Source organism: Penicillium arizonense, assembly GCF_001773325.1.
Source record: "Penicillium arizonense strain CBS 141311 chromosome Unknown PENARI_contig047, whole genome shotgun sequence".
Taxonomy (NCBI): Eukaryota; Fungi; Ascomycota; class Eurotiomycetes; order Eurotiales; family Aspergillaceae; genus Penicillium; species Penicillium arizonense.
The window spans coordinates 24,878-52,757 of NW_019173324.1; the positions used below are offsets into that span (position 1 = coordinate 24,878).

Below are 27,880 nucleotides of genomic sequence, written 5' to 3' on the forward strand. Positions count from 1 at the left end.
CGGGCAATCCACCAGCACATGGGTGACTGTTTCTTGTGCGCCGCATGCGCACTGGTCGTCGTCACTATAACCAACATTCTTGCGGTAGCTGGATAACCAGTTGTGGCCCGTGCGCAGCTGCGTCAAGAGGTACGCGCGGTTTCTTGGCAGGTTCCCATATAGCCTTCTAGTGTAGGTTGCTGGCAGGGTGTTATCGATCTTTCGTAAGTGACCGCCCTTGGTGGATGATTTCCATTCTTGTTCCCATTGAGAGTAGATGTTCCGACGGATGAACGCCCTCTCTCTGGTGAGGAGCGGGCGGAAAGGATGGGTTTTGCCTGGGCTGGCGGCGTCCTTTGCTAATCGATCTGCAGCATCGTTACCAGGGTTGTCGCAATGCCCCGGCATCCATTGAAGACGGAGTGCGATTCCCGCCGCTAGGACCTCGGCGCCAGCCTGGAGGATCGTGTGAACGATGCGTTGTCCTGATCTGTTTCTCGCGCTTTGAACCGCCTGCAGGGCGGACCGGCTGTCGCACAGGATCGTCGCTGTCAGTTGCCTGTCTGCTGTCCTCAAGCGTTGGTGGGTTCGCTATACAGGATGGATCGGAATCAGTTTCACCATTTCCTCTCAGAGATTCTTTCTCAAGCCCTTTTTCGAAACACGCTATACCCATTACGGTTAATCCTTCAAACCCCTTTCTTGGCAATGTTTTAGTACAGTCGTAAATAACAGCTTAAAAATAGCTTCTGTATTATACTCGTATGGTTTCTGGGGGTTCTAGAACGTTGATCCACTGGACAAGCTAAATAGAGGGTGGGAAGCCATCTTAAAGCTGCGGCGGACCTTCAAAAAGGTGCCCGTTAGACCATGCGTTATTTTTGCCATACTAGCAACAGAACGCGATCTCGCATCTCTATTCGTACACTTGAAAAAGGGGAGCGGGGATAGATTAGGCTGGTCATCGCAATCTGGGTACTAAACTCGGATTAATTTAGTTCCTAGGAGGGCGCTAATCCTACCGGAGGCCACCCAGGATTCTGCCCTTTCTTTCCGTCTTCTCGGACGCATAAAAAGGCCACATTTCTCCCCTCTCTCCCCTCGGGGCTAGAGACTCTGTTCTATCCTCGCATCAGTTCCAAATTGACATAGTGCACAGCACAATAAATTCAAAATGAAGAGACCGGTTCCGATAGAATCTGGCCAGTCAACAGTTGATCGACTATCGGAAATATTGTACCATCGCAATCCGGCAATGTCTTTATTATTTGATTCCGAGCAAAAATGCCTCCATATCACTGGTTTTCCTGATATGGACCACTCGGAATGCGTTGGAATACTTTCTCAAGTACAATCTGACGCTTGGAATTTGTTATTCAAGGAAAAAACAGCCCAAGGTATCATAATCATCAAGCTCGTCCCTGTTCTAAGTGAGCGTGACCTTGATCAAATTGAGCGTGTCTTTGCTCGAAGTGAGCGTGACTCTCGAAGTGAGCGTGATCATGATCAAATTGAGCATGAGTTAGCTCGAAGTGAGCATGACTTTCGAAGTGCGCGTGACAACCAAAGAAGCTTGGATGCCCTCCGAGCTAAAATGCAGCGGATCCGTACCCGCCGATAATCTGCGCATGAAAATCGAATCCAATTATCTAGCGCACCCTACCACAATTTACTCCGAACTAGGGCGACAGCTGTTATCTTACGACGTTCGGTTATGTCCGTCTAACCGTATCTACTCCAAAGTTGGTACCATCTTCCTTGTCGAAATGTTACCAGCGCTCACAGAAATTTCTAGCAGAGAATTCTTCGCGCTGCGCTAGATGCTTTGCATATGCATGCCAAATCTCGCGCTTGCACAGATGCTCTTAGTGAGACGTCTCCCGGGCGTGTCTTAGCTCCCCGTGTTTGACTCGAGCGTGAGGAGACCGGAATGAGAATTGTGGCCTTTGCGGTCGTGACGATGAACGAACGATACTGCATTAGGTGAGGTGGAATATTTCCATTTTGATAAATCTTGCCATTCATATTTGATGAAGCCGACGAGGAGCGCCGTACATGTCAAGCTGAATGTCTTGGCGCGGATTACCCAATGCTATCAGACATTCCGATCGAGACTTTTTGTATTTCGCGTCGTTTGCATACCCCGCCCTCGCCGTTCCCCCTCGGCCCAGTGAGATGGTCGGTAGCTGTGAAATTACACTTTCTTGTCTTTGTAATTAGTACCTAAATCTGGCATTTGCGGATTGAAATTATGTTCCTGCTGACGGACCAGTTCCGACCTGCTGTCAGAATAGTTGCTCAAGGACAAATAGAATGGATGCACCATCTTTAGATGGACGTTGTCAAGAGAAAATCCAATGCGGTAAAAATCTGGCACAAGAACGGGGACTGGGAAACCGCCATCCAATACGTAGTCAGTAATCTGGCAGGTCTCGCATCACAGGTTAGATCACGGATCTCGCTTCGATAGAGAGTGTGTTCGCAGTATGTTGATAGACACTCAGTGGGCGCATCGCGGTGGTGATAATACAAATTGCTTACGAGAGCACCCGAATGTATGGCTAGTGCATCTAACTTACGCAGTAGGATATCATGTGATATTCCTTACAATACATTCGATAATTTGAAATGCGCTAAAGCAAAGTGAGCCTAGCAAGTTTCAAAGGAGGGCTCGAGAAATAATTTCTGCGAGTAAATGGTGAAACTGATTTCGATCCATCCTGTAGACAGTTGAATGTGAATGTAGGACAATGGTCTCATCAGCGATGGTATCTTCGACAAACGGGTTGCGTAGCACATACTTGAAATCCGGGTCCTCTCACCGATATAAGCCCTCGCACCGGTCATTTGTACGGACATCAGTCTCGTTACGACGTATGGTTTCTATCCATCCAAATCGAGGGGCTTGATAAAGATCCTCGGCTGCTAGACTGTTTAATTGCAGGGATCAGTGAGAGCCAAAATTTGAGGTCATAGTCAGCGCCACCAGTACTAGTTGAGTTCCATGTGCAATGTGTGATATTTTCGGTCTCATTGATGCTGCAGATACCGTATAATTCAGAATGCAGTGTGAAGTACGGATTACATGATACCTCAGCGCAGGTTCCCCAACAATCTACCCTTTACGATCGCGACACGCAGATTTAGCAATTTTTGCTGTCCACTGGTTCATGTGTTCTTGATGTATCGCCAAGACTAATTATTTGGAACCCGCTTTCTCATCACCGTAGCATTGATCAGAGAATGTCAATAAGAAGCGCCTGATTACCACGAAGCCAAAAGATTAATTATCTCAGGAAGGCCTAACTGTCTAAAGAGTCTGCTGCAAAAGGCGTTGTGGCACCAGGTGTTTTCGTGAGACTTCATGAATTGCTACCAGCCTTCCGCAGCAATCCTCAAATGATAGGCTACCTGTTGGGTTCCGTTTTGAATCTTCCCATCCAGTACGCCAAATGTGTAATAGTTTCCATAATTGCAAGCTGCTGACAGCTTCTTTGCAGGATCAATGAGATTCTTGCACTCGGTGATGATGTGGTCAGGATGCTGTGTCAAGTGAGTAAAACGGTTTGAAAAATGGATTACTCGGTGATAAAAGCATACGCACATTGTTACAGAGAAAAATGCCTGATTGGTTTAGGTATGCCACCCTCGTGCAAGTGTTTGGACTTGCTATACACAACAAATTCTTGACATCTTCGAGGCGGCGGTCAATATTTTCCTCTCTCGTAATTTTTGTATATGCAACCCCATATGTCCAGTCACAACTAGTAAATGGCTTCGACTATCTCGCAAAGTTAGGCCCCATTCGACTTGGTAGGCAGGACAGGAGGGGTTTACACTGCGCTTCTCTGTAGCCATTTTCGACAAACGATCGGAAGCGGGAAAGGCAGGAAAATCAATGTTCTTTCATGCCTAAGCATGTGGCTTGAGTATATAAAATGGTTACTGACTCACTGCAATGACACCTAAGCCACCTTGGCTATCATTAGACGTCGGACTGCCAAACTATGATACGTCAATACTTGTACATATTCAGGCTTGCTGACTGACCACTTGGAAGATAACGGCACACAGAATAAACGTTCTTTGAAAGGCTTTCATTTTGAGTACATGAACAAGTATGCGGGAAAATTGAGAAATGTAGGTCAACTATAAAGGTTAGAGGGCGGGTAAACAACCCCTTTATAGAAATACCAAAGACGAACCAAGCGGTGGGAGCTCCTTCGATATATGAGCTTCACAAGGTTTTATGAGGTAAGAGAAAAAAACTCTCGGTGCCTCATTTTCATGAAATATACATTGACAAGTGTTTTAATGGCTAGCCAAATAACTAAAGATTATGATAAGTTGGTCCCGAAATTACATCGCAAATATTTTCGTATATCGCACTTGATGCTTCATTATATGAGGCTATCCGTTTTCAAGCCATTGTGAGGGCCGTAGCATAACAGTGCCATATAAATGCATCCTCGTTAGTAGTTACATCTTGAAGTATTCTTAAGGGTCGACAAGACCAGATGATATTGGTCTTGATGAAAATTTCGGTTCTCGATTCTTTTCTTACTAAACATGAATATTTACCTCTTCGTGGTTCTATTAGCCAACACGGCCTACGCACAGCTTCAGAAAAATATTTTCGCTGAAAAGGCCTGTGACCTGTTCCAAGTTTGGAATCAGCCTTCTCCTCTGGAGACCTTTGTTCGTTACAATCTCGACGGAGAAAAAAGATCGGTTTCACTTTCCTCGCAATGTATCGAAGAGTTTGAAAATATTTTCTCCCGTTGTCAGTTCCTCATTACTTGCTATAATGCTCAGGGTTGGAAAACGCTCACTGACCGACAACGAACAGGCGTATACAATTCTAGCCTTATCTGTAGCGATTTTACTATCGTAGCCTCCCGTTCTCCAAAGGTCACAAAGAAATCCCAGAGGGCGAATATTAGCAAAAGGTCCCAACTTATTCAGGGTAAGAGGAGCTGCTCTTGTGCCTCTTCTCGGTCGTCTGTTACAAGTGATCCCGTAGCAGGGGGTCGATCGTCGACATCAACAGGTCCGTCAACCGCTGCAACGGATGCTATTATGTCACCTACATCTCAAGATGCCGGAGCACCAAGTAGCACAACTGAGATGCCTGCCAAATTGTCCTTGGTTTCAACCCCAAGCCTCACTGAGAGTCTAACAATGACTGTAAGCTCGGCTGCATCGCTGGCTTCTACGAGTAAGAGGATCTGTATTATCAAGCTTGCAGACTTGAACTCAAACCCCCCTGGCAAATGTCAATGCTCTGATAATAATCCAATTATGTTTGATGCTACAGCGTGTGAGCCATGCTCGTGATAGCGCCCCGGCTTACGACAGCATCAGTCAGTGATTAAGTGTGAGTAGATAGAAATCGCTCAAACATACTTTCCATACATGTACTTTCATATATGCCTCATCGGAGCTTGCATTCACTTTTATCACCACGTAAACGAGCCAGAATAGCTGTTGCCATAAGTTCTGCCCGAACTTGAACGAGACCCAGTAATCCTCTATGGGCTGCATACAGGCAAGAATTGTACAGTACAACAAAAGTATGGTAGACATTCTTACCAGCCCAATGTTCAAACAATCTCGGATGAATATAACTTTCTATTTCAATCTCAGCAGAGGCTTTGACTAGTACAGGAACATGAGTTAAAGCGTGGCAGCCGCTGATAAAGGTTTGTCCCGGGGACGTAGCTCTGTGTTAAAAAAAAAAAGAAAAAGGGAGAAGAATGCATAAACTCCTTTAGTAGCGAAAAACCACAGCCTTCGGAAAGATAGCATGCAATAGCTAAAGTAGCGACATTCAGATACAGACTATGGACGAAAGCTAGGCTGGGAAAGATGCTGGAAGATTCCCTATTAGACACTCAGAGAAGTCCAAGCCTCTTCAAAATCCAGGCACGTTTGGCACCTTTCATGGTTGCTCCGTTCTTTTTGAGATATGCTTTGGTAACTGGGAGGCCTTTACAATCAGGATGCGCAGCGTGTCTCAGCCACGATAATGGTGTCCCGTACATATCGTCCAGAGCATTGACTTCGGCTCCATTTTCCACCAGAATTCTCGTTGCGTTGTAAGAGCCGTACTCAGCTGCCCAGGAGAGAGGGGTACGTTGGTTTTGATCGCGATCGTCTATTGGCGCGCCAATCTCCAGAAGTCGCAAGAGAAGTTCAGTACAGTCCCCCATAGCAGCGTAATGAATGAGCGACCTCTTGAAAGGGCCCCTTGAGTTGCATATGCCCTTGGATTGGGCCGACTTGTGAGTTGCTTCGAGGAAAGCCATAATATTCTTGTCCAGCGCGTTCATCTGGATCCTTTTAAGGCACTTAAATTCTCCATCTATGATGTTGGTGGTTTGAGGCGGCATAGTCTTCAGATGCTTTGAAAGAGCCAAAGTTCAGGGTCACGAGAAAGAAACGTTTGGAACCCATGACCAAGCTGGGGGTTCATAGATTATATAGTGGGATTGGACATGATGTCCCATATTTCCTTAAAAATATAGTATGGATACCCTTCTTGCCATCATTTTGCTTTGCGTTGGTTATTTATTTCATATTATTGATGTAGGTGATTCTACTTGAAAGTACAGGAGTAAGGTTGAAGGGCATTTCTGCTGCATCAGTACGTGTTTCATGTCCTCTGCAAACTGCGGCTGCCGGCCACAACATACAGTATGCAGCGCACTGTTGGGTTGAAGAGACGAGAAGGCTAACAAAGAGACCGAGACAACTCACTCGAAGCGTGCTGTAGTGGCTCAGAAACGTGAATTGGATCGTTCAATCACACAGTGTTGTGGGACCAAGGCTGGGCTTACTTCCGGAAACAAGACCGCCGACCACGCACGCGGTCTGATACGCCTCTTGAACGAATACATGCGTCCTCGGTGGTCAATAGCGTGGCCCTATCAGAATGGACAAAGATCAAGGTCGAAAATGAGACTTCTTAGCCAGAGCAGCGAACTTGAGTCTCGCCATTGCCTGCCGGCATACGTACAACCGTTCTCGAAATCGGCTTGACCGATACACATTGAATATCGCTTCCCTGGGCCCGCCACCAAGGCTTTAGCGGTGATAAAATGTTGAGCGAGCCGCATTAAAAAATGATGAGCAAGAGGAAAATGCTTCAGTATAGTCCTGTATTCTGCCATTCTTTGACCGTTGATTAGTAAACTTAACCGTCACTGACGGCATAATACAGATGGCATAATACTGGCCCTCACCTTATTGCGGCTTCATCAATGAACGAACTGCGCTAAAGCCTTCGCGGTGAGGCCAGACAAGAGTAACTCAGTGTGTATCGGTCAAGCCAATTTCGAGAACGGTTGTATTTATGCCGGCAGGCAATGGCGAGACTCTACGTTCATTTAGGAAGGGGTACACAACATATGTACATACAAGGGTGTATATAGTTGCGGTAGTCTGCATATCGCTTTTTGAGTTGGATTCTAAACCACAACCCACTAGGCTGGGTACGGATTCGTATTTTAGTCTAGTTAGGAAATCAACTTTTTGCGAGGGGTCAGGGTAAATGACATCAACCAACCAACCAACGGAACGGCTGTACGTATGTACTCTAGAGCTGCCAGATGTGCTCTAGAGCTGGGTGAGCTCTCTCAGCGCGGGAATATTTCGCGACCCGCTTGGCCGCTTCCTGAACGTGTTTCTTCCATCATATTCTCATCCAATCCCCGGCCCCCTTGGCTGAGTAATGCCTACTGACAAACTACACAACTACGGCAGCTCTGTCGATGTTTTGTTCGGATTTTATTCTAGACCAGTCTTGTTTTCTAGTTCAATTAACTCGCCATGGAAAAGATTTCGGCCATTTTTCTGATACTTTCTGCCATTTGATCTATCAGAAATGTGAGGTTGCTTAAACAGCTAATAGAAAAATGAAGGACTAAGAAGAACAACAGAAGGCATTGCCGAGTAGGAAATATTTATGCCCTTAGTTGATTGAGATCCTAATATTAAAGTATCACTTTGGCCTTGAAACATAAGTCACTCGGTTCATAATCCTTGACACATTTCTCATTTCATGAACAGCTGAACAGCTTGTCAAAAATGAGCGAACATCATATAATACGAGATGACACTTCTAGCGTTTACAGTCGACCGGTCGACTCGCCAAAGGATGTCGTAATGCCACGTGCCATCAACACACTGCCCGCTAAACATGACTTGCCTGAAATTAATTCTCTTGATCACCAGATCGCCATGGCTCGTGGCTCAACAATGGCTCTGGAGACTACAAGAGTCCGCTTACAAAGTTCAAAGTCGGAACATAGGCGATCACTTCCCGAGTCTCGCTGCGAAAAGCTTCGCCAGTGGGAGCAGCAAAAATATGAAAATGAATTTTACCAATCATGCTTTAACAATTTTCATGAACTATCCAAGTCGGCGATTGATGCAATCGAAGACTTGACACCACAATCCTACTTTATATCCGAGTGCACTTCCACGAGAAACTTGAAAGTCATACAGGCCATACGCCACTTACGCGAAACATTGGAAAAGTCTAGGGCTCAGGAGGCAAGAGCAGAGCAAAATTGGAAGTCCCAATGGAATGCTTCTCGAGTATGGGACCCAACTTCTCGCTGGATATGATTCCATGATGGCTTGCGAGAGCACTTTTGGTTATAGTATACCCATAGTGAATGATTGAATATATGTACAGTACCAGGTGAACCGATCATCTGGCTTTTTGTAATCTAGTATCATACATTAAAATGTTATCTACATTACACTATAGCATCGGATTTATGCATATTGTACCCTGTCTTAATAAAGGATAGCCATATTTGGGCCCACTGTGTCCCAGGGCTACCACTGCTCTCAGTCTACTCATAACTCAGATTTTGAAACAATTTTGAAGCCATTGCAAATTTCCACAATTGCTTGATAGCCATGGCCCGGAAATAAGCTCGCGAGGTCGAGTGGCAGTATGTTCCATACGTAGAGCATCGCTTGCTATAACATCTGGCCAAATATTTGCGGAGATTTCATCATATAGTGAAGTAGAAATGTATATCACGTCTACTGTACGTATAGAGTTCAGATGACAATATGAGAAGTACTGTACTGTAACCGAATTGGCTATCAGGTGAATGTAAAACAAGTGAACGCTTCTGAAGGAATAATAAGTCGGGGAGGCGCAGAGTGCACGAAGCAAGGCACAGACCGTGCAAGTGAATTACTGTACACTGCGTGACATATTGAGTCAGGTAAACGGCATACCATCTTTTCGATGAGAGAAACCCTCAACTACTTCATATTAGTATGTTCATATCAAGACCTGCATGTCAATGTATGAGAGGCTATATCAAGTTTCGATTGTAGTACGCATTTAATCATACAGCCTCAAATTTTTAAGATGACGGCTCATGCCAAAGGCATCCATACAATGATCAAAGGGCTGATAGGTTTAATTGGTCCTCTGGTAGTTGGTACAAAGATTCAGTCCACCTTCGTTTACTTTATCCTAGCTTAAGGTGTGCGTATAAAGCTGAGGCGTTCAAGTTTGGTAGCGGAGGCCTTTCCCCATTTATATAATAAATTTATCGCGGGTAAACTGGACATGTTTCCCGTTTGTGCGAATGTTATTCCCGGATTGGGGATTCAAAGGTGAAAAGACCGACCGACATGCCACGAAGGTCGACACGAGCTCAACGACGACAATCAAAACGTCCAAGTGCATCAAATCAGATTGATGTCGAGCAAGTAGAGCGAAAACAATTTGATTATCGTGATTCGTGCTTCAAGGGGCCGTTTCTTGTTCACCTCTGCGACTTGGACTTCGGACAAAGCGAAAATCGACTAATTGAAGACGGAAACAATGTTACACGACTCACCCAGATCCTAAATATCCAGGGCTGCTTACGATTGAGCAGGGAGTTTCATGTTCCAGTGGTAATAGATGCTGCAGACTGGCTTACCAAGGTCAATTCACGAGAGCCAACATTAGTGCGTGGCCTGCGTATGGACCAACTCGAGATTAGATCGGACTATACTCTACCAGCGCTAGACCATGAGAACGTTATTATTGCAGCTCGCAAAATGTTCAAAGAGCTCCAAATCGAGGATCCTTGGTGGGTAGCAGATGTCTACGTCACAGGAGCGAGTAAGTCAGCGACAGGCGTTCTAGAGTACCTGATCCAACAAGCTGATCCCTACCCGGTATTTATCCAGATAATGACCTGGCTCTTCGTGGCGAATTGGTGCGAAGCCTGCAAGAGAGCTTCCCGAATGACCAGCGCCCTTCGGACGGACGAATATACCGAAATATTCGCTATTATCAAGGTAGCTTCACAGATCTCCGCAATGAGACTGCAGAAAGTTATTGGTGGGCTCTCTTAGAGTCCGAGCCTGGAAGTCGAAAGGGAGATTATCTGCGCACTCTCCCAGAGAGCTTGCAAATGGCCTTTGATGCTCTCCTTCCCATAACTGGTATATGGGCCGGTATGAGCATTGGCGTTTTGCATAAATTGAAAGCTATGAAATGCGATGAGGTAAGTCTTCTCTTCGTCCAGCGAGCAGGCGGAGATTGACAGTACAGCTTCAGCCAATTATTTGTTATTTAGAACATATTCGACGGACTTTCCTGCGGCTCGTAGATGGCGACGAAGATCTTTTGAGCCGTATTGACGCCACTTCCGTGAAACATCTAAAATCCAGAGCGCCAAGGATCTCTTCGCAAGACTTATGTGACCTGGAAAGTAAAAAAGAACAGAAGATACTGTTTCCTTTTATGGAAGACTATCAGCGAAATATGATATGGGGAATCTTGAAAGACATTGACTTCCCCATTCCAACACTGGAGACATTTTTTCAGGATATTCTGTATCTGGATGTCGGGCAATGCGTCATGCGACAACTGTGTTTTGCACCGCCCAATGGGAACAGTACCATTGACGAGGTCCTGAGAAGTCAATGCAGTGGGTTCACTTCCGGTTTGTTATCTAGATCTTACTGGGAGCAAACAGTACAAAACGAGCAGCTCCAGGATCTTTGGCGGTTCAGTTTTCAGTATGCGTATGAATTAACCCCTAAGAGGGACCACCACCGTCGTGTTCCACGAAAGAATAGGGACAAGAAACGTGCCTTCTTTATAAGTGCCAACGAAGAATTGAATGGCATTCCGTCGTTGCTACTTCTACGCCATTTCCTTGTGCTGGCTCGAGGTTACGATTTTGAAGTTCCCATAAGCGAAGGGGATCCATTAAGCGAAGCTAGTGATCTTCCCCGCCCACATCCATGCGACTTTCCCCCAAACGGCTACGACGATGTAGAGACCGAGCGACGGTCCGGGAGACCATTCACAGACTCTGTGCATGCTGACAGATTTGCCCTTTCTAGAGAAGCTTTGGGACAAAATTGGGATTTCGGGCGGGTCAGCGCAGGCTTTGTGCGTCGGTCGGTATTTCGAGCATTCTTTTCATACCTTAACGCTGGCATCGCCGAAAGCCCGCATTAAATGCTACCCCAAAATCTTCAGAAGAAACAGACAGCTGTTTCGAGGCTCACGACATCATGTCTTCCCCAACGGTTTGGTAGAACACCGCTCCAGCTTTCGCGGAAAACGTTTCCTCGTCATTCCTCAGATGATCCCTAGCAATTTGACCATGTCCTTTTAGCGTCGACTTCGGATCTAATTGCTTCAGGCATCTAGCAGAACGTCTTTCCCCCAAGCTCAAGCATGGTTCAATGTCTGCCGCAGAGAAGATCCTGAAACCACGTCAGGATGTTGAACCAGTCTTGCGGTGTCTTCGACTAGTGCAGGATTACTGTGCTCGGATTGAAGCTCCAAGCTGCTTTCTCTGGGCCACGCCGCTAAAAATAAAGCCAAAATAGAAGACTCAGCGCAATGACGCCAGGGTAGTTCATTCCCGATATATAGTAGAATTGGGGTTGTGGAAGGAGCGAAGAAAACTGGGAAGTGGTGTAGTGTGCATTTTGTATGAGAGATAAAGAGGGATTTACCCAGACATAGAGGCGCCAATTGAGCAAAGTTAGAAGTTCATACGAATAAATGACTATTCATTTGGAAAAGATCCCAAGGAATTGTCACGTGCGGATTGTAGTATAGTTGGTCCATCAGAGCTTCGCGTTCAGTGCAACAACAACAACACTATGGTCCATATCTCCCTTTTCTTTTCTTTTTTTTATGCGACTCAATAGTACTTTCTCGGCGGTTAGAACTTACACTCCAGCGCGTCAGAGGCAGAAAAATTGGCTCCCGCTTTGCACGTCCACAAGCAACCACCTATATGCTCTAAACCTAGAATTAAACCCCCATATCAGCCACTCTCGCAAGACATCCTAATTGTTGGGAATCGACATTTTAATTGTTCAGAAATTACGCTATGTTTTACTTAGCTTTTACCCTCGCAGATGGAGAAGGTAACTAGATTATTGATGGCATTCAGTCGCCATTTGGAATGATCAAAGTAGAAAGTACAATGATGTATTTACACAGTAGTAGTAGCTTGCACATCGCTTCGACGAGGGGTCGGGTTAAATGAATTCATCCATCCATCTTTTCTATCGGCCCACGCTGAACCCAATGGCCCACAAATACGGTCAAACCGTGTGCATTTCATATCAAACGGTAGATCCTAGCCATTCGGGCCTAAGAATAACGTGTCTGACACTCCTCCAGAATTTCAACTATATCCTTCCAAAAATGATGAGATGCCTGGCGATAGAATGCTACCAGAAGATCTTCGTTCACGAATAGGCAGCTCAGCCTTTGCTGTTCTTGATACAGCCGGATGTTCGTAGTAACAAGTTCATGATGCCTAGCCTTCAACTTATGGCAATGGATGCTTTGCGAAATGAATGTATGTCTAAGATGCTGACAAAGCTCCTCAAATTGATCAGCTTCTGACGAGCCCTGTGCATCCCGGAGGAATTTGGCTGCATTATTTGTCATTGTGGCTTGCACATCTTTGCTTAAAATCTGTTGTAGATAGCGAAAACAAAATCCTCAGATGTCGTATTCAAGAACCATAAGGCTAGGAAAATATATCAGCTTCTCTTTATGGCTTCTGCTCTACACTCAGCCCCCATATGTCTCAATATTGAGTATTTTCCCTGTCCATTTGTAATCTTAGCACAATATGATGGTGTAATTATTCTCACCGGGCCCAGCACCGCAGGTTTGTGCCCCGGAAGCTCACGATCCTGGCGCATTATATTCCAAGAGAGTTATTAGTTGAGCGCCTTGATATCCGTGCGGTGAGCGCACCTCACTTAGTACAGTCTTCATCTGGCGCATGGCACAAAACTCAAGGGTTCGTGCCCGCTCGATTGCAAGCACAAAGCCGAATTCATGGCTTCATCCCCTGTTAAACGCAACGTGCTAGACCACACTAAAGACAATTTCCTCCGGCGCCCATCTACGTCAGATCGACCACACACTGCCGACCAAGCACACACGACGGCTCTACGGATCTCTGCCTAGAAATCGAGCGTACTTACTAACGCAGCTGCGAGCCGGACAATTACACCGGTGGACCTGGCGAGTCCGCTAATATTTGACTGACAGCTTAATGTATTTCTACGCACGCGCGTTCCTAGCTAGTGCCTTTGCTACAGCCATTTTCGAAAACAGTTTACCCTCCAGACACTCACACTTTGTTTGTCGGGCCGTATCCGAAACAAGCTGAATCCTTTTTGGGACAAGTGATAAGGTATTGACAACTTATAAGTTACTTTACAGTAAATTACGAGCTACCTGGCTTGCCGCTGTCTCGCATACGGGCCGAGAAACGAAGTGTGGGTGTCAGAGGGGTAAACGGTTGTCGAAATCGCTGTATATTAGTAGTATGGACACATTATCGCTCCTTTCCCGCCGCCATTAATCGCCTATTTATTCCGCTGACCTAGACATCAAATTAGTACCTCAATCATTTTGCTGATCCCCTATAGTATACGCTCAAGTTGTCCCAGAAGTTGAGACGTCGATACAGGATAGATGGATGGATGATTTCATTTAACCCGACCCCTCGCCGAAGTTGGGACCTTGAATTGAGTACAAGTGTGATGATCATATTCAGTCTATGGGAGGAGATACAGCTACTTATAGTCGCGGCAACTCATCTCCCTTCTGCCTAGCAGAGTGGCAGCCTAACAGGCAGCCAATCCTACAGACCCTATACATCACGTAACCTGGGATCCAACTTTGCGAGGGCTCATGGTAAATGAAATATACTACTACTACTACTGCAGTATCAGAAAATGCGATGAAACCTCAAGAGAAGTGCCGCCAATGATCGGTCCCTCAAGAATTGACTTATACATGCCGGTTAAACAAGAAATACTGCAGGGAAGGTCGGACCTAACCGTGAGCACAACATTCTTTTTTCGTCTCAACCGCTTGCAACATGACCTTCATATATTCCATGGAGCCGGGTGAAAAGCGAGGTACAATTCTAAAGTCTCTAACCTTGGACCTAATTCGGCAAGGAAATTACTTTGCTTCCGCGATTGGGATTACTGGATGCCCACAATTATTTGGTGAACAAGTTTGTGAGGATCTCGTCAGCACGACTCATTTTCTTGTCGGACAAGACTGAGCTTTGATTCGATAATCAGATCTGATCCCATTTCCAAACGACTATATAAGGTGCTAAGTAAATTTTCATTCCCCATTTTGAGTTCTTTTCCTCCAAGCCTTTCCTGGGAAGCAGATCTGAGGGAAGCGACCTCTGCAGCTGAGAGACAACCTGGTATCCAGGTCATGGGTCTGGTTCTACCAAAAAAAGACCATTCAGCATCAATGCTTTTGCCCTCTGTTGCGCCAACTGAAGTATCTCTGACGTCCTGTGGTTTGCCTACTTCACTTGAACCGCTCAAAGAGACAAATAGTAACGAACCTGAGATCCCACTCGAAGCTAGCAACTTATCAAAGCAAAATAACCTCAAAACGAAATCTCCCGGGTGCAAGACTGAGCGGCCCGCTCGCTCTAGAAGAGAAAATGGATCAGCACTACACCGCACCATTGGGAGGAGCGCGGAAAAATTATGCAAGCTAAGCAGAGTGCGAAAGTCCCCATTTGGTCAATACAGCTCCAAAGCCAGCCACTCTGTTCTATCAGCCTCGTTCAAACACAAGGCCTTGTCAAAGGCGATGAAACTGGGTCCAATTACTTACCGAGGCGCCCTAAAGAGGACTGGGGAGCTTTGTAAAGCTGAGTTGCCCCTCCTCAGAAATCACCTCAAAGCTCGCAGTGATCTATTCAGCGACGGAGAAGCCTTGCTACATGTGATAGCGACTACACACCCCAAATACGATCGTATGATTCGTGCCCTTCCGACGGCAGTTAATCTTGTTCCTGGAGAACTTAAAGAAAAACTGATGAACGAGAAAACCTTGGATTTATTGAAGATAGGAGTCTTTGTGGCAAATAAATGGATTTCAAGATCAGCTTGAAAAATACGAAAAGGGATGGGGCCCAGTCCTATTGCTATTGGCTGTCATAAATGAATATATTTTCTTTTATTTCTCCCAAAAGGGTCAAGGAGCAAAAAGTTTGATCTTGTTTTGCAAACTGCCTTGTTAGCGTAGAGCAAAAAGAGTTCCTAAAAGCCATCACCACTGAGAGGTTCAGTCATCGAAAACATAAGTATTGTCAGGTAAGTTAAGTGAGAAATATAAAATGACAAGTAAAAATCGTAAAAAAAAAACGCATCAATATCCAGTACAGCCAGCTCGTAATATTATGCTCAAGTCTATTTCCTCCGATCACTTGAAAGTCACTACTATAACTCAAGTGAAGGCTCTGCAGACTATTGATGTATTTGTGAATTACAAACAGCAAGATGCTACGGTAAGATCGGGCGTTCCCATTCCCATTATAGAGCCCCGCAAACCTCGGTCAGGTGCAAATAGGCAAGTGCAGATGGATACTCAATTAATCTAACATTGGACCTAATGAAGGTGTATTCAATTGTTGGCATATTTATTTTATACACCGACGCACCAGGAAAGGGATACACGCTAAATGGGAGACAGAATGGAAAGAGTCCAACACCGCGACGACCTGCGTCAGATCAACAACACACTGCCCGCGAAATACACGAGCCGGCTCTATAGATCTCTGCCAATGAATTGAGCTTACGCTCTAAAGCAATTGCAAACCGGATACTGCTGGATACAACATACGCGAAGGCCTTTCGATTCTGTGAGGACGGCCTATGGGTCTGTGGTGAGCAGAAAAATGTAACCCACGTTCTATTGGATTGATCGGAGCCGAGAGAACTACTACACGTCTTACGAATGAGACGCGTTTAGTAGAATATCCACCCAGTTGGGAGGACGGGGAGAAAGGCGAACAGCTAAGACAGACAGTGCGTCGCAGACCAAGATAGCGGAAGCTGTCTCGGATTTGGCCGAAGCATTACAGCTGTTTCAAAGCCGTGGGCCATGACGGCAGCACCAACACAACGGCTGGTTCATGGCAGACCTTGGCGAGGCTCAGAAACTTCGGAGTTTCAATGGAAATTGCATCTGCGGTAGAGTGTATCAGGACATGAAAGGATAAAGGGCCGCCCTATACTCTAGCTTATCATTGAGAGGCCATACCGCGTGTGTGAGTTATACATAATTGCACAATTTTCACTGTTATAGACCCTTTTAAATAGGTGAAGTTTGCTAGTGCCAGAGTGTTGTATGGTAGTTTCTAATCTATTTTTTGCATGGTATTACCTAAACAGGTTAGATGAAATCAGAGTGCGTTCAAAGCGTCCTACTTTCAAGGTCGGACCTCATTGCATATAGAGTGTTCGAGGATGCGTAAAGATCAGTCTCGTCAGCAATGGTAGCTTCCTGGAACCCGCGTACAAATTGGTTGTACAATAGGAAACTGAAAATCTTTTTCAAGACTTCATGATGTCCCCTTCTCAGTTCGATGATGAAAGGGTATATGAACGGAAGTGAAGGGTCGGTATGTAGCTGAGCCCGATATTGACGATAATTCTCGTGCGCATCGGTGAAACCAGTCAAGTTGCTCTCCACCTGAAGTTGTGCTTGCGCCATTCCATTCAAAACGGCACACAGACAGAAATGATTCCTCAACTTGCAAAGTTCCTGGCTTCGGTGAGCTTCTGCTAGCTGAAGAAAGAAAATGATAACCGTAAACCCTTACCCTAGCAATATTTCGGAGCTTCCCGTCCAGACCTCCCGCGGTTGCAATCTCCTCCGTGTCATGACTTAACTGATCCCACTTTTCGGCCAAGTGGCGTAGATGGTCGCCATCGAGCAATATTTCATTGATGTTAAGGTTATCAAACACTCTCAGCACATCTTGAGTCATCTTCCAAGCCATGGTGGCGGCTGTTTGTTCGCTCACTGCCGTGAAGAAATCGGTTCTGACATCAAAGGCGCGGCCTCTTGCTATATCGGGGCCAATCTTATATCGTGTGTAGCGGGCTTCAAGAACTTTGAGTCGTCGAATAATATATCTATCCGGTTGATCAAGCAAAACCTTAAGAGGACCAGCAATAACGCCAGCTTCCATAGGCAAGTTGTGATAAGGGCGTTTGTTTTCAAATTCTATGAGCGCGTGTGAGAGTGTGGAATATAGAAAACGGTCAATTTGTTTGACGATCTGCAGCAAATCAGGGATGAGCAATAAAGTCTTGCGGTTATAGGGTGACGCCAGATACCTTTGTCACTTCCCGGAATGTCTCGACAACGCAAGGTGATTGTTGCAGTAAAGAGAAAAGGGAGAGTCCCATTTCCTTGTGGTAGGATTCGAATAAACCGATAGCCACGGATGGCATCCCCATGACATAGTTAATCCAGTCTTCAAGCTTAAGTTCCTTGAAAATAATCCAACTGTCGTGAAGAAGTTGCATCGCGATTGTCATTGGCGCCGGATTTGTTGAAAACATATGACCAGAAGCAAGGATTTTCGTTTTTGTAAACAAAATGTCGGGATACTCTCTCTCCTTTTGCTCTTTCTCAAGCCGGATTTCTTGGTCAAGGCCACAAACATCGTCCCCGGATGGCCAAGGGAAGTGGAATGTGGGATATCTCGGAACTGGTGATATATAGTCGTGCTGTGACATGTTGCCCTCAATAGCTGAACAAAGGGCGTCGAAGTTATTGCAAAGGTAGTCACGGGTGAAAAATTGGCTTTTCTTGGGGGGGGGGGTGTTTGGGGGGGATAGTGGCTGGTAATGATCTTGATATATATACCAGCCGTGAGACAGGTGCTGCTGTCTTCCTAGCTTTCGTGTGAAACGAAGGATGTAGCTGCTTGCCGATTCTTTTAGCAATTGATCAAATCCACTATTTCTACTTTTCTCTCTTGCAAATTATGGATTAATCACGCTGGATCCTTTGGCGAACTGGAAGTGGATGAACTACGTCAACTAACAGTTAGCATGAATATTTTCTTTTGAAAAAGCTAGCCACCTCTAGCGGATCGATGCCATCCATCATTACGAACTAGCAAAATGAGAAACAAACTGAAAGGCTTTGAAGGAAAGAAGATAATTGCCATCTGACAAGCTTGTCCACCATGTTTGTTCTTAGAATGATGCAGGAATCATCAATAGCACCTCGAAGTGATATAGAAGCAACAGAGCAGGTAGATACCCATAGAAATTTCAACTCATACTCACCACAATCTTTCATATAAATTTGAATCTCCAAGAGTCGCGCAAAAGACCATGTGCTCTGTCCATGTCCGAGTCTAACCCCGTTGACATATTCTGGAGTGTCTCACTCTAAAGATGGTCGAATACAAGGAATTAACATTGGTAGATGAGATTGGCTTAGCTGATAGTTCCGACTAAAGGAAGCATGAAATCATCATAAAACAGTAGTATTGAGCCGGGCATGTCGTTGCTTACGAAGTTTGGTGCCCCGCACCCTGGTCTCAAGATGAGGTTATTGTTTGTTGCTAAGCTGAGGGCCGAGCTGAAGAATCCTCGCTATCATATATATGAGCGCGCGTAAGTTCTTTTCCTTTTTCTGTTGTGGTGTCGCTAATTAGTCTTAGTCGTCGTGTTGGGCACGGAAGCCGTTCCCTGGTGAAGTTTCGCCGACGGCGTCTGGTCAGAAGGCTGTTATCAAGACTGAGAGGGAGTGAGAATGTAGTTCTGAGTTGGAAGCCCCGGTTGATGGGTATATTGCCTGTTTTGTAGCTGTTTCCGTCTTCATACTTCATTTGGACATTATTAGTGGCGCATGCCTCGCACATACCCTTGTTTAAGAATACGTAGTATCATCGAAAGGAAGGCCCAAACTGAGCCTATCTTATTTCGCACCGAGGCGGCTGTAACTATGTGTGGGCGATTTCCAGTGTGGCTATCTTGTATTGCTTAGAACAAATGGAGATCGTTTACACGATATTCCGTAACGTTGTCTTCTCCTCTCCTGCTTTTCTCCCTCCTATCTCTTGAAAGTCAATGGCGCGGTGTGGATAACAAGGATCATCTTGACGGCATGGCTGGATAAGCCATTGTACCGTGTTTTTGACCCTCATATCAACAAATTAACGCGATTGGCGGAACGGTCGTCTCTCATTTCGCGGCAAACAGCTCGCAAAATATGGCGAGTTGCATTCGTCGGTACCGTTCTTCGGGTTCATTCAACAGCTCATGAGACGTTTCCAGCCCTGCGATGCGAAAGCTGATGTGGGGGGACAGGTACCGAAGATGGTCTGTCAGGTGCTGTTACTTCTTGGCTCGCGTCCAAAAACAAAGCGCATTGGCCTCGTCGAACAGATTATTTGCCCAGATCCGCGATTTATACTCTGGAAACACGGGGAACTGTGTGATAAATGGACGATTAGCGTCGATAAAGGAGGGCTGGCCATAAAATGATCAAGAGCTACTGTGATGTGGCCAAGTGGATCTCGCGGAATATACACTTCGCTCCCCAACCAACCATAATAAGCGATTCAAGCAAGTTGGTTGTGCTAAGCACAACCGCACTTTTGAGTTTGGATTTTCACCGAAGTCACGTACAGACCTGGGATAGATCGGAGCCTGAGGCCCGTTATTTGATTCGCAGGAGTAACACACTTTTTAACGACGCGATCCCGATTTCAATCGCGCCTCCAGACATCAGATCGGCCGTGATTGATCCTCCATCCTTTTTCCCCTATTACGCCGGTACTTTCCGATTTCTCCAATCCCCATGTTGGTTTGAGTGCCGATTTACCAAGCCAAGCCGCTTCTGACGGTATATTGCTCTCCCATAGACAGTATCAATTAATGGACTAACACTGCGAGAGGCCAAATGCACCTGGCGGCTCCAAACTCTGTATACTCGGGCCATCCGTCTATTTACCATGAACCGCATACCTCCCCCCGAAGGGCGGGATGCGCTCCCGATCCCGCACGCAACCGACGAACCCTCATGGCGTCCTCCACACCCTCCGCCCTTTGACAGCCACCCGCCCGACTACCTCCGCCCTCTATCGACTCGAATATACCCCGATTTACCCCACCATGAGCTACCAGAATTGACACAGGAGGGCCTGTATGGTCGTTTCAATGGCCTGCTCCCCCAGGCGCCCGTGCATTTCCCCCAATATCCAAATTTCCCTCACCCCAACTTTCGCCCGCCCATGAATGTCGCGCCGCGTGAAGCCTCCCCAGACGATCGTACTCGCATGGGCTATTTGCCCACAAATCAGATCAATAGCGCTGAGTATACGCTTTTCTCGGGCCCTCTGCCTCCAGCTTCACAGTCCACGGCACCCCTTCACCAAATGGCTGCTGCCACGCCGCCAGGCCGGTACGATCCGGCATTTTACCAGTATCAAATATATGGATCGCGCCAGCTCAAGACTGTTAGAGCCCAGCAGGTTAGTACATAGCTCATATGAAACCAACATACTTCGGATGAGTATTGGCTGACATCCGAGCAATAGGCTTGTCATCAATGTCGAGCTAAGAAAGCAAAGTGTGATGAGGGACAACCGAATTGCAGCCAGTGCAAGAAGAACGGCCTTACCTGTGTTTACAAATCGCCGTCACCTCAAAAGCCAGATAAGGCTACCCAGCTAGTATTGGATCGCTTCTTGCAGACGAAAGACCGTCTGGATATTCAAATATCGGAACTGTATGCGATCCAGCAGAATCATAAGTTAGTGCTGCAAAACTTGTTTCAGGGCAATAAATCAGCGCGGCCCATTCAAGCCATTGAGGAACATTCTCTCGTCCCAACACCCGCCTTCGATCATGACCCGCCTCTAAAAGAGGTATCACAGACCCATACCGCAGGGACTAGTATCCTGGATCCCGTGGGCCAGGATGTGGAGACTTTTGAATATGGTCAACAGCTGGGACCCGCGGAGCCGATGTACGATGACTCGACGACCGAGGCCGAGGGAGAGTATTCCATTCCCGTGGATCACAATATAGCCGCTCACAAGCTATTGATGTGGCCCGCGATCAAGAAACTGCTATCCCCGAAGGGGTATGACGAGGATTATGTGATGCGATTGGAAGAAGAGCGTGGTCTTATCAGTATATATGGTCAAGGTGAGATCTCGTACACTGCTGATGGCAGCCAATTACCAAGGTATGGCGGCTTCGACGGTGTCCGACCCGATGGAGATGGCGCGGGGCCAGATTCCGACGTCGAGGTAGACAAGTTTGGTAAGCTGAAGCTGGACGCTGCAACTGCTCAGCGTTACTATGAAAGCTATCTCGCCAACATGTTCAATCTCCACCCGCTCCTTGAGCAGGACGAACTCAATATGAAGGTCGATACGTTCATTAGATGCTATTGCCGCCCCAGTTCCTCTACGAGCTCCGCCACAGATGACATGCGATCAGCTCATGATGGCCTGCCGCCAGCGAAACAGAAACGTTCCAAGGAGAAATTGGGTGCGCCAGGCGAGTCCGTGGAGACTGTCTCTAACCCGCCGCGGCCACGCGTCGGAAAAAATATAGGAAATGCCATGATCATGCTGTGTCTTGCCCTTGGTGCGATTTGCGAAGTTCCTGCTCCTCTTCCTGGGCCTATCATGGGTCACAGAATTGATTATCGCAGCCAGCCCATACCTGGTTCCTTGTCGCCACTCCCCCCGAACGGGGTGTATACCGCCAATCATGTGCTCTCGCTCGCAAATCCCGCCGCAGTTATCCAAATGTCGCATTCGCATTCTCCGTATGTGCCGCCAATGCAACCTACTAGCCAGCCTTTTCCAGCCACGTTAGGTGAAACTCAAGGAAATCTATCAAGACGATGTGTGTCAACCACGCGTGATGAACAAGGGAATACGAGGAATCATCAGGTCATTCCTGGTCTGGCTCTTTATGGTTACGCTACCGCGATATTAGGCCTTCTGCAAGGTGGTAACGATTTAGAACATGTTCAGACGGGGTTGCTCGCTGGACTTTACGCTGGCCAATTAGTCCATCCTTTACAGAGCCACAGTTGGATCTCCCAGGCCTCAAGGGCTTGTTAGGTACTTGTGGGATCAAAGCGGTATGAGAGACTCGAGGAGGGACCAGTGAAGGACCTTTATAAGTTCGCCTACTGGACCTGCTTGCAGCTGGAGAGTGACCTGCTCACGGAGCTTGATGTTCCAGCGAGTGGCATCTCGCGTTATGAGGGTCGGATGGGTCTTCCGAAAGGAAAATTCACAATCACTCATCTCCCAGACGATCCCAGCGCACCCGCACCTAAGATGATACTGTACTACTTGGCTCAACTTCACCTGCACAAACTCCTTAATCGTGTCCACACCTTTCTTTACAAGGTAGAAAATCAAGGACAAACACGATGGTCATCAACTGTCCAAGATGCCCTGAGCATGAACCTTGAGCTCTGGCGCACAAGCTTGCCTGACAGCATGAAGTGGAAAGATTCCGATGAGCCAGCAGACGAAATCAATGCTGCTCGCATGCGCGCCAAGTATTATGGTGCCCAGTACATCATCCATCGACCTCTTCTCTACCACGCCCTACACCACGGTCATACCGGGGCCCGCGTCGGCCCATTTGGCCACACCTCAATGGAATCATCTACCTCGACGCAAGAAATGTCCTCAATGATGCACCAAAGCAACAACATCGCTGCAAACATGATGCCCATGTCTAGCGGCACATATTCCACGTCAGCCGCGTCAGTCGCCCATGGCTGGACTTCTCCCAAGGTCCAATTATGCGAGCTTCCAAAGAAGCTTCGCATGGCCTGCAAGATCTGCATTGACTCTGCCATCCAGAGTACGGAGGCTTTTGATGGTGTAGGCGGACATCGGTTGGTGGTTACCAACATCTTCGGTACAGCACATGCGTAAGGAACCAGATCAATGAGTAAAATCGCAGAATTGGAAGACAATACTAATATCCTTTTCCTTGTACAGGCAGTTCGGCAACATGCTCGTTCTGTCGGCCACCTACATGTCCAGCCTGCACGAGCTCGTCGACGCAGAGCTCCTTGAGCGCCTTCTCAGACGCACAGTCGGCTTCCTCACGCAAAGCGAAAACATCTCTCCCACCCTTCGCGCCGATGCCCGCATCCTCACTGAGGTCTACCAGAATATCTTCCATCACGCTCTTGAGATGAGCCCCCAACCGACAAAAAGGAAGTGGCATTAATAATTTTTGCACAAAGCCTGCACTATATAAAGGAATAACGAGCTAAAGTATCGAATCTTACCGCTCAAGCCATTTATACCAGTGAGTTAAACTGACATATTGCTGTGATATTTGAGCTAATGTATCAGGTCATGGAAATGCATAGTGGTACAGTGACTCGTACCTCTGTCTCCCTCCTATTTTCCAATGATCTTGTACATCGATACCAAGTCTGTGGCAATGCATTGTATAAAATCCGCGATTCTTAATATTATGTTGTTCAATATATTTTGATATGTACAGTATATAAGCAAATACACGCCTGTTCACTCCAAACCCAGGCCGGGAAAATTGTTCATTTTGTCGAATGTACCATTTCACTCTCCCCGCCAATACTTAATGGCCTTGGCCTGCTTATCCCTATTCATTCTTCAAAACCAGCACATTCATACATTTGCTCCCACCCCCTAGGGCGATAAGTTTAAGTTGCTATCAAGGTTGGTAGTTCACCAATCTGGGACGTTTTTGACCAAACGGCAATCTGCCCACCCAAGTCTGTTCAATAAATGACCTTCAACAATTCCACTGCAGAAGGGCACCTCACCTTTCACCCGGTATCAAGGGAAAGACGCGAAGTATTCCGCGTATTTAGCTTCCCAGTTGTCGGCAGGCCTGATAGCGAACCCGCATAACAGCAAACATCTAGAGCGAGCTACATCGAGCAAATGAATTCATCATCATCATTGTGAGAAGAAGAAGAAGACTGCTCTATACTGTATGAATATGACGATCCCCTTCACCTAATTAATGCACTACCACCTGTTAATATATTAAAGGCGAAACGATGTTGAGGCAACTAGTTTGCCTAGATGCAACGATAGATCCATATTCCACGGTCTGTTTTTCTTTTCCTCTCCTTTCCTTTTCTTTTTTCTTTGTTTTTGGTTTTGGTTGGGTTTCAAGAATGAATGAAATCGCTCAATGAAAAAAGGCCCTGCATTTTTATAGTGGACTTTGCATTCTCGGGCCCCTATGTAGTAAATCATAGAGGACTCCAGTCCCGCAGAAAATGGTGGAAAATTAAAAAATTGTTCCTCAAAGAATAAAGGATATTTCCGCTCTTTTAATGCGTATTTCGGCTGTTGACTATGCCTTCCTTGTTGACAATTTCTAGTTTCACAGCTAGATGGCGTGTTCTCCGTATTCTGATTCGAAGACAAACCAAATCGGTTTTCTTTCCCTTTCCTTTTTACTTTGCCGTTGATTGTTAATATTTCAGCGGCCCCAAGTGTCTCTTAATATGTTTACTACTATCTCGCAATGTCTTCGGTAATGTTTGTCCACGTAACCATTAGCGCATATCACATAATTTGCTAACATCGTCTAAGCGGTCACATATTGAATTCTAGTCTTACTACATGCCTCGAGACATTGTTACCAACTGGACCATGGACACTGGAAGCACAGAAAATGGGCCAAATTGGAAATTTGACGTCTAACTTCAATATTCCAACGACCACGCTTGACCTTTCCGCTGAAATTTCTTACCCTGGCCCGACGGTTATTCAGAAAGTCTCAACACCTTTGAAAGAAGCATTCGATCCGACGTACACATCAATAGCTGCTCCTTTCACTTACTCCGGCACCGAATATAGTGTAATACTGACTATGAGTTCTGCCAATGATCCATCGACAACGTTTCCATCGATCATCTCTACCGAAGCCCTCCGAGAGGATGGAGCGGTAGACGGGAGGAAAATTAAATTACAACTGCCTACCCCACAATCCGCCAAAATCAGTCTGCCTTTATCAGAAGGGCTCATGAGATACCCGTCGATACTACCGTCAATGAGCAGAGAAGTAGCCGAATTGACCGATATGTCTCCTGTCTCCAATGAGTACACTTTGACAACTTCAAGAGCTTCAAACGCTTTACCACCAGAAAAAATGCAATTGAGAACAGGTACGGTCATCGTTTCAACGCAGTCAATACTGGATAAGCCTACAACTTTGACCCATAATTACCTGCTAGATAGCTCACCTACGTGGGCTGTTTCGGATGAGATTTCGCGCCTTCCAAAAGCACCTGAAAGCTCTCTACGCCAGGCAAGCACAGGTATACCTGGTATGATTCCTATTTATCATACAGAAAAGACTTACAGTACATCACGGACTTCGGGTTTCGTAGAATACATACAGCAGGAAGGTAAAACATCGGTTTTATACGACTCGTCTAGGACGTTTGCCGCATATACCTCAAGCTCAAGGAGTCATGAAGAAATTTCAAATTTAGCATCTACACAGGCCTCCACAACGGGGATATCTACTACATCGTCCAAATCTGATGCAAAGCCCTCGAACGAAGATGACTTGACAATGTCCCGAAGTAAGGGGTCCCATTTTATTGAGAAAAGAAGTCTGGGTATTGTACTTGGAAGTGTTTCTGGAGCTGGTATAGTTTTCTGTGCCATTTTAGTTCTCCACCGGCCATGCTATCGGCGGTTTAGGGACTCCAGAAAACGCACCATGTGGATCGCGCAAAACTCTGAAAACCTGGAAGTTCGTAATACTTCCTTCGCCGGTCATTCGGACCACAGGGAAATTTCGCGCTTTTCGGTGGATTCATAGATCCTGCGACCTCATTTTCTTTCTTTAAATATTTTTTTTACTTTCTTTGCCGCAACCCGTCATATCGACAAGCGATTTACGCCCCTCCTAAAGCACGTCTCAAACAAGATCTTGTATTGACAGCAAGAATCTCGATATGCACTTGCTGGATTAAAATAGCGTGGGATATTGTGAGAATATTGAAGAATAGTTTTAGGACTTCTGTCCCTTGCCGCACCCTATGATCTGGGGCGCTTCTAAGCCATAGATGTCGCATGACTCCTCTCCAAAGCTGCGTTAGCGTGTAAATGACGTAACAGTCAGGACTTCCTTGAATTTCTCATAATTGGGTTCCACTGAATTAGATGCTTTCAATGCCCGAGCTTATAGTGCATTGCGAATATAACTCCTGTAGTTATTTGTGTTATTAAACGTAATTCTCATACTGAGCCAAGGTTTTACCTTCTATAGTGGTTGGTGTTGGTGCTTTCGATTAAGAATCTACTGATTTAAGTAACGGATGACTTTTAGCAATGCTCCTTTACTTAGTATACTTTTACACTCAATTATAGGATCACATATTATTGGAGTTTAAGCGTGTATTGTAGTTGCCAGTGTGCGATTACAGCCGGCGCTTTTTCTTGCTCAAAGGGGGTTCTATAAATTGGACCAATCTTCGGGTCCCGCGGACGCAGAAACACTTCCTTCGCGGGGGCCAAGGAGATATTGAGTGATCTGGACGACCAAAGCGCGCAAATGCCTGTTGATCATCGAGCATCTCTTGCACGCACCTTGGGAAACCACCGATCTTCCGCCGGGACGAGGAACTAACAACTTCAATTGTGATCACTTCTTCCAGGCTTTTGACAAGGAATGCGACTTTCTTGCGGTAATAACCGCAGTCATAGCAACCGTCATCTTCCTCCAGAAGGCCAAGAGGATGTCCACGGGCAGTCTGAAATTGGCCCCCTGGAAATTCTCCAACAACTTGTTTCAGTAAAATCCTTGGCTGTGAGCTTCTGCAAAGAACTGAACCTTGACAAAGATACGACCCGTTTCTAGATACTGGTGTTTGGTCCAATTCGAAAAAGAAACAGCCAGTAACTAAAACAGCGCGGACTATATCGTCAGGCACAATGTATGTCGATGTTTCCAACTCTCCCAATACGTCCACGTCGTCTAGCCTGGGGAGAGAACAAGTGACAGGATGGTTTAGCCGATGAATATCTTCTCGCATGTGATCGGATATATAATTCAGCGCCTCGAAGAACCCCTGTTCTCCATCCATGGAAGGGGAGGACATGGCTGCTCTGAAGAGGCGAGGGACAGCCCCGTCTTTGAAGATATTACCAGTAGAGCAGTCGCCGTTTCCTTTCTTCGGAGTTGTGAATCCTGTACCTACCGAGATGAGAAGGTCATGTCGTCTCGCTGCCGGCCAGATAACAGCGGATTCCTTCAAGGCGATCGATACGGGGTTATTTGCGCGTACACCGCCATCTTGTAGAGGACCAAATCCAGGGAGCGTTTTTGTTCTAAAAAACCTAGCCTATGATTAACAACGGTATCTCGTGTTCAATAAAATAACTCACCACGGTGCCGCGACGCTACATCGAGCACTGCATACTGTCAGGTATCAATTCAACCAGTAAAGGAGAAGAAAGAGGGCAGTGACGTAAATATTAACAATGGAAAGCAGCTTGACATAAAAGGACATGGAATC

General features: G+C 46.2%; 5 protein-coding genes across 5 annotated transcripts; 2 read left to right on the forward strand and 3 right to left on the reverse strand.

The window, feature by feature from the left end:
• Window positions 1–54: 54 nt before the first annotated feature.
• PENARI_c047G09521 (ribonuclease H family protein) lies at window positions 55–3,585 on the reverse strand (the record flags this gene model as incomplete). The annotated part of the gene is made up of 3 exons (XM_022637319.1): window positions 55–570; window positions 3,391–3,522; window positions 3,580–3,585. Coding segments are annotated over 3 exons (654 nt in total), but the record flags the coding sequence as incomplete, so codon positions are not given.
• A 2,288-nt stretch (window positions 3,586–5,873) lies between these two features.
• PENARI_c047G05919 (ankyrin repeat domain-containing protein) lies at window positions 5,874–6,371 on the reverse strand (the record flags this gene model as incomplete). Its single annotated transcript, XM_022637312.1, has 1 exon — window positions 5,874–6,371. The coding sequence occupies one exon, from the start codon at window positions 6,369–6,371 to the stop codon at window positions 5,874–5,876; it is 498 nt and encodes a 165-aa protein (XP_022482837.1).
• Window positions 6,372–9,645: 3,274 nt separating this feature from the next.
• On the forward strand, window positions 9,646–11,476 carry PENARI_c047G03883 (uncharacterized protein; the record flags this gene model as incomplete). Its single annotated transcript, XM_022637309.1, has 3 exons — window positions 9,646–10,123; window positions 10,192–10,511; window positions 10,835–11,476. 3 exons carry the CDS (start codon window positions 9,646–9,648, stop codon window positions 11,474–11,476), a joined length of 1,440 nt encoding a protein of 479 aa, XP_022482828.1.
• A 5,231-nt stretch (window positions 11,477–16,707) lies between these two features.
• On the reverse strand, window positions 16,708–17,862 carry PENARI_c047G11299 (uncharacterized protein; the record flags this gene model as incomplete). Its single annotated transcript, XM_022637321.1, has 4 exons — window positions 16,708–16,711; window positions 16,770–17,092; window positions 17,151–17,612; window positions 17,671–17,862. 4 exons carry the CDS (start codon window positions 17,860–17,862, stop codon window positions 16,708–16,710), a joined length of 981 nt encoding a protein of 326 aa, XP_022482833.1.
• Window positions 17,863–20,309: 2,447 nt separating this feature from the next.
• Window positions 20,310–23,574, forward strand: PENARI_c047G08112 (uncharacterized protein; the record flags this gene model as incomplete). Its single annotated transcript, XM_022637316.1, has 4 exons — window positions 20,310–20,828; window positions 20,895–22,434; window positions 22,486–23,269; window positions 23,340–23,574. The coding sequence occupies 4 exons, from the start codon at window positions 20,310–20,312 to the stop codon at window positions 23,572–23,574; spliced, it is 3,078 nt and encodes a 1,025-aa protein (XP_022482839.1).
• Between the last annotated feature and the right edge of the window lie 4,306 nt (window positions 23,575–27,880).